This window comes from Seriola dumerili, unplaced genomic scaffold, assembly GCF_002260705.1.
Source record: "Seriola dumerili isolate Sdu_G_001 unplaced genomic scaffold, Sdu_1.0 BDQW01000121.1, whole genome shotgun sequence".
Classification (NCBI taxonomy): domain Eukaryota; kingdom Metazoa; phylum Chordata; class Actinopteri; order Carangiformes; family Carangidae; genus Seriola; species Seriola dumerili.
In genome coordinates, this window is record NW_019174376.1 from 1,589,940 (window position 1) to 1,605,431 (window position 15,492).

General features: G+C 40.6%; 1 protein-coding gene across 1 annotated transcript in view; it reads left to right on the forward strand.

Moving 5' to 3' along the window:
• The window catches only part of itga7 (integrin subunit alpha 7), a 37,297-nt gene that overhangs the window by 19,030 nt on the left and 2,775 nt on the right, over positions 1–15,492 (forward strand). Inside the window, exons 5-24 of the mRNA XM_022748260.1 lie at positions 470–601; positions 4,747–4,954; positions 5,387–5,583; positions 6,065–6,153; positions 6,307–6,434; positions 6,605–6,700; positions 6,846–6,907; positions 7,245–7,408; positions 7,747–7,896; positions 8,801–8,916; positions 9,268–9,454; positions 9,619–9,693; positions 10,396–10,475; positions 10,620–10,697; positions 11,069–11,171; positions 11,284–11,499; positions 12,478–12,594; positions 12,844–12,957; positions 13,436–13,534; positions 13,843–13,968. Coding sequence (XP_022603981.1) covers positions 470–601; positions 4,747–4,954; positions 5,387–5,583; positions 6,065–6,153; positions 6,307–6,434; positions 6,605–6,700; positions 6,846–6,907; positions 7,245–7,408; positions 7,747–7,896; positions 8,801–8,916; positions 9,268–9,454; positions 9,619–9,693; positions 10,396–10,475; positions 10,620–10,697; positions 11,069–11,171; positions 11,284–11,499; positions 12,478–12,594; positions 12,844–12,957; positions 13,436–13,534; positions 13,843–13,968 — 2,537 coding nt within the window. The remainder of the gene's footprint in view (positions 1–469; positions 602–4,746; positions 4,955–5,386; positions 5,584–6,064; positions 6,154–6,306; positions 6,435–6,604; positions 6,701–6,845; positions 6,908–7,244; positions 7,409–7,746; positions 7,897–8,800; positions 8,917–9,267; positions 9,455–9,618; positions 9,694–10,395; positions 10,476–10,619; positions 10,698–11,068; positions 11,172–11,283; positions 11,500–12,477; positions 12,595–12,843; positions 12,958–13,435; positions 13,535–13,842; positions 13,969–15,492) is intronic.

A 15,492-nucleotide genomic window follows, 5' to 3' on the forward strand; every position in this document is an offset into this window, starting at 1 on the left:
CAATGAGGCCATTTAAACAGTCTAAATAAAACAGTGCTACTAGTAGGGCAATACACAGAGATAAAAAATTTAAGCCAATGTAGTGATTGGACAATGAAATTATTCAGAGCGGCAGCATCCAGTTAATCAAAGAAAGCACTGAAATTTATCTGATGCAGTAATAAGTTACTGGATTGATTTATATTGTATTGTCATAGTCTGCCACGCAAGATTAATTCTATGCTTTATTGTGTAATTGTTTCAGGCATTTATATAATGCACATTGTAGTACCCTGAGATTTGATTCTGCCATATTGTCTGCCAGATATGATTGATTGCTCTGATTTTACTGAAGGTAAAGAATCAGCCCAGTGTTTCCACTGGAATTTATCAGTATAGAAGTGCAATCATGCACACGTGTCCGTAGTCCTGCATCCTCTGCCAATGTTGTGTTGTTGCTTTGCTGTTCCCTCACCTATTTCCATTCCAGGTGAGATGCGTGTCCAGCTCCTTAACCAGACTCTGCTTGACCTCGGTTTCTATGACGACGGACCCTACGAGGTGGCAGATCAGAAACAACTTAATGCTCAGCTCATCCCTGTGCCTTACCACAGTTACCTGGGTAGGATTCGCCCTCCCTGCTCACTGCTGCCTGCGCACAGGAGAGAAAGCGAGGGCCGGAGGAGGGGCGACACCAGGGCTCAGACTGTACCCTAACACGACTGACATAATTACTGGAGCTAGCAATAGTAGCGACTGCCAAACTGCCCCTGACCGGTTGTGAGAAAACATGTTTTAGTGTCACTGTCATTCCCTGGAGATTATTTCTGGCTGATCCTGTCTGTGTGACTCATAAAGCCTTGCATATGACCCCACCTCATTTTTTTTAAAACACTTTCCCATGTGAATGTGTTTATCATGTTAAATATTTCCAGAGCTTATTGTGGCCTGAAATAAATTCTCATGATGTCAATATTTGTTCCCTTTCTTGGAAGAATGGGGTGTGATCTTCATTCCATCCACTGCGCTCTTCTAGAAATGAAGCGCAAGGAAACATGTCAAAACTTTAGGTGGGTGGTACAATGTCAGGGTGCAGTCTGAGCCTTAAATGTCATCTCTCTACCGGGTACCTAGTGGTTTTGCAGGAATAAAAAAACCACTGTGGCACCACAACGACAAAACTCCAATCAATCACAGCTTGTCTCACCTGCACCTCCCTTTTCCCCTTTTTTCTCTCTTGTCACTCTTTTTTTTCTCCTCACCATTCCACCACCCCATCACTCCCCTCCCACACTTCTCCCTCTGTCTCTCTTTCTCTTTCTGCCTGTCTTTTCCTGTCTTGGGCCATAGGGCTCTTGTTCATGGCTAGCCCTGTTGAAGATGCACTGCTGTACAAAACTCTGGAGCCATCCAGCCGGCCCACACCGTTTGAGGATGTAGCTCATAATAGCTACTTAGGTTTGTAGGCGTGAGGTGTTATTGTTTGGACCGGACTGGGCTTGTAGTTGAAGTAGTCCAACCTTCTTGTCCGTCTTCGTCTTAATCCTTTCTGCTAACTCCGCCTCGTGTCTACATGTATGGATTTTAGCACGTAATTTATGTACAACATGGGATAATATCACCTTCACTATTGTAAAGAGACAGCCATCCATACCTGAAAATATATTCTAAAACCATCTTAATTTAATTGAAAACTTTTTTTAGTGTTTGATTATTTTTTCTTTTTTGTCCCTTACTAGTAGTTGAATTGTAAAGATGGTTGTCTCTTTGAGTAGCAGCAGGGTGTTTATCTGTTCTGTCTGTAGATCTCTGTCGTCTGTAGTGTGTTGAGTCAGTCTGTCAGTCTGCATGTGTGTGTCGGTAAGAAGCTATCCAGGTGGTGGTGGTTTTTCTCGTCGGTTGTCGTCGTTTCACTGATAAAAAGGGTTTTACTAACAAACAAGACCAAGTTATGTTAGCAGCACTACATGCTAATATCAGCGTGCTAATATGCTCATAATTGCAGTGCTAACATGCTGATGTTAAGCAGGAATAGCCTAATGTTTTTGCTTAGTTTAGCATGATAACATGCTAGAATTTGCTGATAGCACAAATCACAAAGAATAGTTGAGGCTGGTGGGAAGTTTTGCAAGTATTTAGTCGTAAACCAAAGTATCGGACTAATTTAAATTTGGACCTGATGATGTTCACGGATAAAAAGTCGGGGATCACCAAAGTTATTAGGATGCATCGTCATGGAAGCAGGAATGACTAAATATTTCCACCAATCTGTCCTGTAGATGTAGAGATATTTTCACTGGATAAGTGAAGACTGCTGAGGAAAAGTCATGGTATCACAAAAGTCAGAGAGATTCATCTTCTGGGGAGTAGGAATGTAGTTGTTGAGATATTTTAGTCTGGACCAAATCGATGGACTAGCATTAGTTTTTTTAATGAAAGTATTCTGAGACCCTTTGTCATTAATCTCTCAGTATTTCGTCTCCATGTGTAATGACTCATCATCGTCTTAACAGGACTTTTATATTTATTGTTATCACTTGGTTCCAGCTCTTAATTTGCACTAAGTGTGTGGATCTGCTATAAATCTCTTTATTCACATACCTCCAAGCCTGTTTACCCTCCTACTCACCATATTGAGCCGTCTCCTTGACAACACTAATTCCCACATGACCTTTTAGCCATCATCATAACTCACATGCTTCTGTTGATCCTAACCAGATGATATGCCACACCTATGCATGCTTACTAAAATGACACAGACAGTGTTGTAGATATTTCTGAATTATTTTCCTAAATGCTTATTAAAGCTCACATGGCACAGGATTCCAGTTGTTCCTTTTCTTATGGATACAAACAAACAGTAAATCCACAGTATGAAGTAAATCCATAGTATGACATTCCAAGGCGCAGTACTGAACAAAGGCATATGTCCCTTTTTACCTCCATCAAGGCTAAAGCAAATCACATCCATATAATGGTTTTGTGGGGGTTTTATGCCACATTGAAGTGGTTACAACTGTTGCCAAGGTTGTCCATGTTTTCATTTTCCGAAAAAAAAACAAAAAAACGCTCATCAGCCTTTGTCCTGGCTTTACATTGCTTAGTTTGTCCAAAATGAAGGGAAAAGAGCAAGAACAAAAATAAGTTACAATTCTAGTCGCTGGGATAAAACTGAAAAAAATAGACACTGAAGAAAACAACAAAATAAATACATAAAACAAGAATGTTATAGGAGTAAATAATAAAGAATAAAGAGTCCATTCATAATGCCTCAGAGTTGTATGACTTAACAAAAACATTAATTTCAATTATATCAAGCTTTTGCCACTGTGGCATGACACAATCCCATGCAAACTGAAATTAAATGGGTGAAGGTTTTGAGTTTGAAATATAGAATTAGATAAATAATAATATTCATACCATCACTCATGTAATACTTGGAAATTCTCTGTTTCTAATGGAAAATAATCAATTGATATTTTCTAACATCAAATAGATTCTTGCTGAATAGTCCGTTGGTGATCATAAGGTAATGAAGAAGTGCACAATGGCGTAGTGAGGTTATAGGGTGTATGAAATATAAAAATATAATTACATATAGACTGATCATACAGATAAAATCATTTGAAAAACACAGCGCACAATTATTACAAGTAATTTCTTAGGCCTATGAATTTAAGCAAAACCAGAACAGTTTATTGAGATTTCCACTGCTCGCCCCACCTTTGTGAGGCTGATGCAGGGCCCCCATCCCCTTTAAAAACCCTTTGCGGCATTAAGCTTCCATTCCCCATTTAGTTTTACAGTGTCGACCTTGTAGTAAGCCTGTGTGTTAAAAGCCACCCTGTGTGGAAAAAGTAGCGCCTTGTCTCTTGTCAGTTGGTTTTTACAGGAGCTGAGATGCAGACTGTTGCATTCCACATCGCCACCCTGGAACTGCTCACTGTTTGTCTCTGTTTTGTCTCCCTCTGCATGTTTACTCAGGACTAACAAATGTCCTAATTGATTATCCTCCCTTTTCACACCCTCTGCATGTTTTTTTTTTTGTTTGTTTTTTAAAACTAGCTAAGCAAAGGCATGTGGTTGCTTCTTTTTAGGTGAAATGTTTGATATGATGTGCATTTTTTCACAGCTTGATAAGAAAATATCTACGCAATCTTGTCATGAAGCAAACACACACACACACACACACACACACACACACACACACACACACACCCATCCCCCCCTTTCCACTTGTTCTCTCCTTTGCTTTACTTGATTTACATGCAAACACATCCTCACATTCCTTCACACACTCACACACACACAGACACATACAGATGTACACTTCCACAATGCACACTCACACAAAGGAGGAGATGCTTTAGGCTATAAATCTGATTAATATCCACACACTGTGTTTACATACTGCCTTCCCCATAGGCAGCTGATTCAGAACAGCAGGATCATGAATCTCGTGAGACATTAGGTGAAGCCCAGTACGTCTCCCTCTGCCCTTTTGCTCTTACTAGTGGACACACAACCATTCACTGGCCTCCGACAGCCTTCCTCTAGCAAACCCAGCGCACAGGACATTTACACCCATCATGAGTTTGGCATAAAATCAATAGTCACTTAAGGCAAACATTTCATTAGTAAGAAGATGAGCAGAGCATGCTACACTGAGAGGAGATGAGCCTCTGAGCCCCACGGTCAATACTAACCCCTGACCCCTCCTCTTCCCCGGCCCTGCTTTCCTCCTTCTTCTTCTTCTTCCTCCGTCAGGCTTTTCCGTGGACTCGGCCATGGGGATAATGAGCCTCAGAGAGCTGACCTTCGTGGCGGGTGCACCCCGGGCCAATCACACAGGGGCGGTGTTGCTGCTGAGGAAGGATAACGTGTACCGGCTGGTGCCACAGCACATTTTCTGGGGGGAGGAGCTGGCCTCTTCATTTGGGTACTCGGTTGCTACGACGGATCTGAACAGTGACGGGTGAGGGAATGCTGAATGTGAAGTCTGTGTGGATAATCATCATAAAACAAAGAGGGATAACTGAGGATGTGAGGGCGTGGGTTGCAAACAAAATAATGATAAGTTCTAGTGGCGACCTAAGCAAAGCAGTTAAACTTTTGAAATGAACCATACTTGTGTATTTATTGATGGATTCTGGATTTTTCAATGAGGGAGAAGAAGTAGATGTAATTTTAAAAAAAATTAAACAAAAAATTTTGAACTTCTCTTCTTCTGCTTCATTGTCAGATTCAGCCAATTTTGGCTACATACACTATCAAACCTTTTCATAATCTTTTAAAAATGATATCATACAAATATAATTATTCACAGCAGAGTATTTTGCATTATACGTTCATAATGTCTAGAGGGGGTCTTTAACTTGTAATTCTCTTTTCCTGTTCCTGTCTTTAGCTGGACAGATCTGATTGTTGGAGCTCCTAACTTTTTTGACCGTAAGGCAGAGATTGGAGGAGCTGTTTATGTGTACCTGAACCCCTCTGGCCACTGGGACGATCAGGCTCGGCCGATCCGTCTCAATGGGACGTATGACTCCATGTTTGGGATGATGGTCAGCAGCATTGGAGATCTGGACCAGGATGGATATGGAGGTGAGAGCAATGTGTTTTCACTCAGCTAATCATGACCCAACATGAAAAATGGTCTTGAGGTATTTGTCATACCCCGAAGACAGTATTTTTTTAGTGCAGGTGTGCCTGGAGTCTAGATATTCATGTGTTTAAGTTTCAACCCAAGACTTCTGATATTTAAAACAAAAAATATATATATTGTTGCAAAAGAAATATTATGTGTTCCAAACAAAATATAAATGTAAATTTGATTTGTCTTTAACTTGCTGCGAACAAAAAAAGTATTTTTGCTGATTTTGTAGGAATTCATGATTGTATTATATTTAATTGTATTATATTAAATAATAATATACAGTCAGTGCTAGCATTTTCCCCACTTGTCCTTACTACACTATCTGAGGTTTAGCTATATTTTAAACTTTTCATATGTAAATGAGAAGAATAGAATGGATTTTCAGTTCTAATAAAACTGTAAACCAGCCACTCCTGTATATGTGTGCAGATATCGCTGTGGGAGCACCGTTTGATGGAGATGGCAAAGTTTTCATCTACAGAGGCTCAGGTGCTGGAATAGAGACAAAACCTGCTCAGGTGAGATATAGGTTTCATATGATGAATGAGTGAATGTTAGGAAGAAAAGAGGGATAAGAATGAAAGGACTGAATGAAGGAAATAAATAGATTGTGAGACTGGCTGAATTAATGACAATGAATGATAATTGATCAGTGTTTCTTATCCGATCAGGTGCTGGACGGTCGTGACTTTGATGTGAAACGTTTTGGATACTCCATCTCAGGTGGTCTGGATATTGACAATAACCAATATCCAGACATTGCAGTGGGCTCTCTTAATGATTCAGTGGTTCTCTTCAGGTGAGAAATATTTGAAACATACCGGCCCAAAAATCTCAATTTCTAAGCAGACATTAAACATACACTCATGACATACAAGTTTTATCATAAGATTTGCATAGGCTACATACAGTCTGTTTTAACATCACTTAGTCATAATTTGTCAATCTACAAATCGTTGTGTCCCCAAGGTCTCGTCCAGTCATTCACGTGATCAGAGACATATCTTTTGACCCTAAATACATTGATCTGGAGCAGCACAACTGCAAGGGCAGAAATGGAGTCTGGTAAGAAAACATCCAGGATAACTTGACTTAGCCCAGATTTTAAAAACATAATTTTGCAAACAACCTTCTGTGGTATTTTATGCCGTGATTGCAGTAGTAAAAACAGAGACTGTGTTTTTCACTCTCCACCATTTGTCTTTTTTAGCGTGGAGGTCAAGGCCTGCTTCACCTTCACCGCCCACCCAGAACACTACTCACCACACATTAGTAAGTCACACCTCAGTTTTCACGACCATTTTTGTCCTTCTCTCACGTGGGACTTCATATCAACCCTCCACAGTGACAGGAGTCATTTCTATTTACAGTGGAAAGTAACCTTATCTGTGGGATAACATTAGACTTTATTATGATTAAATCACAGCTGTGTAATACTGTATTCCCCAAGATGGGGGGTTTATTATATGTTCCATCCCTGGTGGGCTTTTAAGTGCTCTCTGTGTGTGTCCTGACATTTCTGTATTTCAATCGCTCTCTCTCTCTCGCTCTCTCTCTCTCTCTCTCTCTCTCTCTCTCAATGCATCACCCCCGTTTTGCTCCCTTCAAGCCCTGGTGGTGCACTTTGAAGCTGACACCGAGCGCAGGAAGCTGGGCCTCCCGCACCGCGTTAACTTCCTGGGACGCAGTTCACTAGATCCAGAGTATACTCAGACTGAAGAAGTGGCGCTACAGCGTCACCCTGTGTGCACCACCGCTGTCTTCCAACTCCACGTCAGTCACTTAGATTTGTTCATGTTGTCCACATCAGACACATCAACTAGTTTTTATTGTGCGGTTAAATTAATAAAGTGTCTGGTGTTCAGTTTGAGGTATTTGTGAACAATAATTTTTTTGAATTAGTGGGTTTTGGTCTTGGTTCTTATCTTTCATTTTACTTTGGTAGCAAAAATAAGTGTAAATGATGCTTAAATAACAGCTAAAGGTGTACAAGGTGACAATCTGCCTTTTTTATGCTGAGTCAAAATGCTGCAATGCTTTTTTTCTACCCAAACTCTCTGACCAGCTATAATGTTGACCATTAACCATTTTTATAATCTCTGTCTCTGCAGGAGAATATCCGTGACAAACTACGCCCCATCTCACTGGCAATAACCCATACTATCAAGCCTGTGCCACCACGCAGACACTCAGGTGTCAAGAGGCTGGAGAAGCTGGCGCCTATACTGAGTGTTTCTCCCTCTAACACACTGCACTCTGAGGTCTGTAAAAAAAAAAAGGAAGCAGAAGTATTTTATAGTCACGATTTATTTTAATTGGTCACTCCCATTCTCCAATTTCTGTAGAAACAAGTTGAGGCTTTATGTAGTGCTTCCCATCAACAGCTTTTTCTGCAGTAATTCAGGCTCGACATAGGTAGTTAAAGCAGAATATATTATATATTTTATTATATTTTTATTTTATTATATATTATATATTTTTCAGCCAGCTTTCTTTCCTAGAGCCTTCTGCTGATTCATCCTGACTGCTCTCACACACACACACACACACACACACACTGGCTGTATCCATGGTTTTGCTCTCTTCAACCCCCTAATATTTGCTGCTTAATAGACATTTTTACCATGGTGAGGAAGAGACACACGTGGTTAAGTTTATAGAACGATGATGGTCATGGTTAAAAGAACCAACATTGACTATCAGTTGGACAAGAGAAACACGTAGCAATCTCTCGCGTTAAGGTCCAATGTTCCATCGAGCCATCGATCCACCCTGACCTCCTCCAAACATGGACTCCTAGAAGGATCTGTCAGTCTAACGTAAACATGTTGTTTTGGGGCGTGTGGGGAAAAGACTGATGCTGTCTGATGCTAAATGTCACTTAAAAATAAAACGCAGCTATGGGTTGTAGAAGGCTGCTTGCACAACTGGTCTATGGGGTTGTTTTTTTATGGGAGGAAAGTCACTATAGTACAATACGGAGTAATTGTACTTAGGTGCATTCCTGTATTTTAAGCACATAGACACAAAAAAGTATAATGCAATAAAATACGTTTTAGCACTTACGTAATTTAATTCTGTCTTGAAAGTTGATACTTATACTTATGTCCACACGTTTACACCTACACACAAGATCTCACGTCTGCCTTGTTTTCCCCCCTGAAGGTGAACTTCCTGCGAGAAGGATGTGGCACAGACAAAATCTGCCAGAGCAACCTGAAGCTGAGCTACCAGTTTGGAACACGACCCCTGAACTCCGACCTCTTCACCCCTCTGCCAAAGTTAGTATCTGCCTAACCCATTCTGTGTAAGCTGGTGGATTTTATAATGTAATCGGTTGCCTGAGAAACTGTTGCCTAGTAACCTAAACCCCAACACAAACATCATGTTATGCAGAGGGAATAAAGTGTATTTTAACTGTTTGTATAGTGTTAATACTTGAACATTGATCATTGAATTGAACTGGATTTCATCTTTCTTAAATACGAGTACTAAGGTACTAGTTTACAATAAGGAGTCCTTTATAGCGGGAGGGTTTATAAGCTATAAGTAAGAGGTGGAGGAAGTATTCCTGACAACAGTAAATGTGTGTTTTCATCTCCATTCCTACTGTCTTCCTTGCCTTTCTGTAGGGATGAAGATGACGTGCAGGTGTTCTCCCTGTCAGACCAGCGGCTGGTGGTGCTGGAAATCACCGTCACTAACATGCCCTCTGACCCTCTTGACCCTGAAGACGATGGAGATGACGCTCATGCTGCTCAGCTGCTGATCTCCCTTCCAAACACACTGTCGTATGCAGGCTCCAGGGTCCCAGCACAGGTATGGGGTGAAATCAAAGTGCCGTTTGGAACAAGTCTTGAATTGGTGCTTTAGACGTGGGTTTGTATACCAGAGCCATATATTTAAAATGATTACAGTGAAAGTTACCTATCCCATGTGGGATTGTACTAAAAAGCTCTGTGATCTGTCATGACTGGCTATAGATGAGATGCCAAGCGAACCAGAATGGCTCCCAAGTTGAATGTGACCTGGGAAACCCTGTAAAGCGAGATGCGAAGGTAAGGAAACAACTCAGTGTAGATTCAGTCCAAACCTGAGAAAAACAAGACAGAAGACAGACAGAACATATCAATAGTGGTGTCATAAAATCATTAAATTGCATGTAGCACTTTAATTTTAGCTTGGATATATTTTCTGACATTCTCATTCAAAAATGTGCTGAAAAAAATATTGTTTGAAGAAACATAAAAGCTGAAGTAAAAGTGACAAAAAAGTAATTCACAACAATTAGTCAATTAACAGAAAATCAACAGAATGAATTGGCAACTATTGTGATAACTGACTAATTGACTAACGTTTGCTGTTTAAAGCTTCTTAAATCTGATGATTTTCCTCATTTCTTTGTCATATCTGATTATAATCTGAATATTTTTCTTTATCTTGGTCTTTGGGAAATTATGGCAAGTATCTGCCACTGTTTTCTGATATTTTATAGGCCAAACGATTAAAATCGAGAAAATAAGATAAATCGTTAATGAAGCTCATCGTTCGCTCCCTTCATCATCATTTTAAGAATTTAAACCAACTGAAACAAGATGATAATTTTATAGAACAACAGAGAAACCTGCTCCATTCATTAACATGTTAAAGAACAAACATCAGCAGAAGCATCAATAAAATACATTTTTTGCTTATTATCTGTCATTTTTTTTGTCTTTTCCTTTGTTGTAATATACACACGTGTGTTTTTTTTCTCTCAGCTGAAATTCTCCATCAACTTGAGCACATCAAACATCACCATTGAGACCACTGAGCTGACAGCAGATCTCTTATTGACAACGTAAGTTCAGTCAAAATGACAGCGTGATGGAATACAGTGTTTTATTTCACTCACATCTTCCTTTGGTTATTTAATTGGGAATGTTTGACATGTTCAGACCAAATGGTTCTCTGATCACTGTGTGTGTTCACTGTTTGCTCTCAGTATCAGTGAGCAGCCTGACCTGGTCCCAGTCACAGCATTTGCTAAAGTTGTGATAGAGCTCCCTCTGTCTGTCAGTGGGTGAGTAAAACCTGAACAGTGACGTCAATGTTTATGACCTTCTCTAGCTCTGGAAAGCTGCTTTTATGGTTATTTTATTAAACCCCTTACACACACACGCACACACACACACACACCCCTTCTTTTTCCTTCAGCTTTAAGGTTGTTAAAATCATCTTATTCCAAACTATCTGACAGTGTCACATGTGAAATATTCCAGTTGTTTTCCAAAATTCAGCTTGACATTTGAGGTATTCTTGGAAACTTAAAATAAAAGTTAATTTTGACTGAATAAAATTCAGTTTAAACAATACTGCTACCAGCCATGTGAAGCTGTGTGAGTGTGTGTGCAGCTGTCTGACATACTGATGTGATGTTGTGTTTTACTGCAGGCTTGCTCGTCCTCACCAGCTGTTCTTCAGCGGGGCAGTGAGGGGAGAGAGTGCCATGACTAGTCTGGAGGACGTCGGCAGCCCTGTGGATTTTGAGTTTGTGGTGAGGAACTCGTGTGTGTATGTTTTCATAAAAATAAAAAAGACCCAAGAAAGAAAAATGCCAATTATTACAGTTTCTCAAATAATATACTGTAAATATTTTTATGTGTCAGGTGGCCAATCCCGGACAAGCTCTGCAGACGCTTGGCTCGGCCTTCCTAAACATCATGTGGCCATACGAGTTGGCCAATGAGAAATGGCTCCTGTATCCCGCGAGCCTGAAGTTTGAGGGTCACCCAAACACACACTGCACCCCCACAGGGGCCCTGAATCCTCTAAAGCTACAGAGCTCCTCACCTGCAGAGCTGCCACAGTCTGTCAATCCTAAAGTAAGCAGAGCAGAGTTCATTTCTCACTCTAGAAGGAAATGATATTTAACACCACCAATAAAGACTCTTCACACTTTTTCCATGGACCTAAGTTTCACTCAGCCTGCATCCACCTTTGAAGGTGCAGTTGAGTCATGTTTTTTTACCCTGGAAGGTTCCTAAATTGAGCAAAGTGACCTGAAGGAATCTCAGGACATGGCTGGATTAACCTCCTTGAGGGGCTTCTTGACAAAAATTTGTTGTTGGGCTTATTCAGTTTCATTATTTTCCCAGACACCCAAAAACCATCCAGTACTCTAGAGCTCAAATTATCAAGTTAATTTCCAAAAGTTCACTGGTACCAGCTTCTCAACTGGGAAAATTTTCTAGATTTCTATGATAGTAAACTCAACACCTTTGTGTTTCTGACTGTTGGCCAGACAAAACAAGACATCTGAATATGTTCACTTGGACTTCAGAGAATAATAACCAACATCTTTCACTATTTTCTACACAGAACAATCAATCAATTATGAAATAAAGACAGACATATTGATGAGCCTTTCACTCCTCCTATGATTGAAAACTACTACATTTTTGAAGGTTTTCTGTGTGTTAGTTACTTTACACACAGAAAAAAAATGTAAGCAGTTTGATCAGTGGCAGCAATGTTCGTTGAATTCAGTTTCCTTTCCATTTAGCCCAGGAATCATCGGCCCATCATTTGTGAAATCCTCACTGGCCCACTTTTAGTTCAATTTTGATATTTATTGGGTTTGCTATTAGTACAGGTGATTTGTGTAAAAAGGATACAATGCAATCGAACGTCTCTTTATCAGGCCTACACCCTCTCATTAACAGCGCTTCAGGTATTAATTCATGCAGGGGGAGAATTCAAGAATTCATGCTGGAATATTTGGCAGATTTTAGTGCTTTTTCCTGAACCATCTCAAGTAACTGATCCATCTCTGCCTGTATTGAATGCATCACTTCCACCAGGCTGGGAGAGCACGCCGCTCCCACCCAGAGGATGAAGGTCAAGTGATGGCAAAAGGCAATGTAGGACGAACCACCCCGGCTGTGGCCGCTTCAGAGCGACGCAAGTCACTCAAACTGGTAAGAGGGGAAAGAATAGATAATGCAAGAGGAGAGAAAAATAGAAGGAAGGGCAGAGAAATGAGAAAAAGGGAGTGTTTTATTGATTTGCTGCTAATGCATACAGCCAAATGAATAGTGCTAAAATGTAGACACACAAAAGAAGATGCAGACTTTGTCCATTTAGCTTTTCACTATTCTGCTTATGTCCGTCTCCAGTTCAGTCCAAAACATTACCCAGAGTGCTCATCTGTCATTTTTTTCTTCCAGGATTGTCTCTTGGGGTCGGCACGCTGTGTCCTGTTCCAGTGTCCCCTCCATAGCTTCTCTGGTCAGGCTGTCCTCAAGATCCATGCCAGACTGTGGAACAGCAGCTTCATAGAGGTGAAAGAAAAAACATCCTGTCATCATTATATCAGAGCCTTATTGCACATTACTCTCACTCTCTGCTTCAGTTCAACTGTTGCTCAACAGTTGCTGCTGGCACTCGCACTGATTTAAGTACTCATGCAAGGGAATGAGTGATAACTGAAGCAAGTGCATTTATAGAATGAGAAATGAGAGGTGTTAATAGGCTTTGATGTTGAGGCAGTCAGCAGTCTGTTACTACAGCTGTCAGCTTTGACCACTGAATCACCGCAGCGCTGCAGCTTTAATAATCAGATCCAAATACAACAAATACAGAAGAAATATACAACCAACATGGTCCTTAAACATCCAAGGAATTTTGAGATGGTACTTTTCTTCCCGTGGTTTGACTTATTCCACATGAATCAAAATGTTGGTATGTTGGGAGGGATTTGATTTGAATAGTATTGTGACTTTAGAAATAATTATTCATCTCTCTCTCTCTGTCTCTCAGGAGTTTCCAGCAGTCAGTGCTCTGGAGCTGCTGGTCAGAGCCAACATCACTGTCAAGTCGAGCATCAAGCACCTGGTCCTCAAGGATGCTGCTGCACAGGTACTCAGCACACTTCACTTCCTGCAAAGCAAAACTTACACCTGCCTACATCTCTTTGTGTCAGGCACTCATCGTCTTTTTGAAATGTTTTTGTTATACAAGTAGGAATACTGTTTCCGGCAGCACATCGTGACTTGACTTGACTTTGTGCACATCCTTACCGTCAGAGAGCAATACAAACTCATTTCGCCACAGGCATGGGTGACTGTGGCCTGACTCACTTATTGATTCACCACATGGTAAATATATCCTGTATTTCTTGTATGATGAAAATAAGCACTTTGATTTTTTCCCTCCCATTCTCTCAGGTTCCAGTGATGATCTACCCTGAACCTGGTCTGGCTGACCAGTACTGGATCCCCTGGTGGATCATCCTCATAGCCATATTGGCAGGCATCCTGCTTCTGACTCTGCTGGTCTGCATACTGTGGAAGGTAACATACACAAGATAACACTTTAACAATGGTCTGACACCTTCTTGTCCTATGTCCTAAGTCCCAAAACAGTGAGTATTTGGTCATTGATAATACAGAAAATCTTCAAGGTGGGACATTAAAATGAACATTTACCCCTTAAGATTCCCCTCATAGCAAAGACTGATAAACGCCTGTCTGTATATAGTTTCATTGACTTCATCCTGTCACTCCCTTTGCCACTACTCTAGCATTTTCTCATCATTTTCCATGGCAGTCCAATTACTTGTGTCTGCTTTGTTCTGTTCTGTCCTGTAATCATTTTATTCCTTCCAGCTCCCTCTCATCTATCCTCTTTTGTTCTTGTGTTTGTCCTCTGTCTCACCCCCTCTGTTTTGTCTATTCTCAATCCCATCTGGGGACTCTCTTATCTCTAAATCCCCTTTCTTTTCCATTTCTTATTGTTTTTTCTCCCTGTTCTACCTCTCCCCACTTCCCTGTGGTGATCTGTTGCCCCAGTGTGGGTTCTTCAAACGCAGTGAGCCACGCCGCCACTATGAGACGGAGTACTACCACGCCCATTTGGGGGTCCAACCCTCGGAGGCGGAGAAGCAGGCATCAGAACTATAATACAAAATATATTTCACTCTGGCCTGTTCTCCCCTCCTCCTCTCCCTCCAAGCGGTAAAACCCTCACCCACAATCGCTTTGTTCCTTGACCCACTCTGGTGTGGCTGGTGGTGTTCATTACAGCATGAAATATTAGCACATTTTGGCACAAATGATCACAAAAACAAACAGATGTAATTATAATAAAGAAGTACCTTGTTTTCCAAGACCAGTTCCCCTTAGTTGCTGTTGCTGTGTTTGCATGGCCATATTAACCTCTTAATCTAACATACTCTAGATCTGCAATGTGAAAATTAGCAATAATTTTGGTAATCATTTAAATCATGCTAAATGCCAAATATGCAGTGAGTCCGTCTTTTCCCATTTAAATATTTCTTAAATTCTTATCCTTACCAATCAGTGATCCATGTAAAATACATGGAAATAAAGAAATGTATTGCAATGTATCTTGGTCTTAATATTTTCAGTATGATAAATGCAATATACTCATCTCTTTAGTCTCTTTGCCTGTTTTGCTTTACAAGAGGTTAGATAAATGCTTTATGTTCGGATTTTCAAGAAGTGTTTCATGTTAACATTACCAAGGAAAAGGCCTTTAGGATGAGAACTAACCTGCGTGTTTTGGGAATGTAACTCTATGGTACCTTTACTAGGGTTGCTGGAGTGTGATATAACTTCCCCAGATCTGGGCTAATGTTGGCTAATCTCTGATACCATCCAAGACCATTTTCCAGTGTGAGGAAATAATGCACAAAGAATGCACTAGTTGTTCATGGGGCGTTTTTAACCTTTAACCCCACAAAATGTAGTGGAGCTTGAGGGGTCTGCTGCATGTGCCTAGTTGCGGTTGCTAAGCTACGATTGGACAGTTGTTGTTCAGGGGTGGGTTTAGTAGTTAGTTATGGTTATGTATCA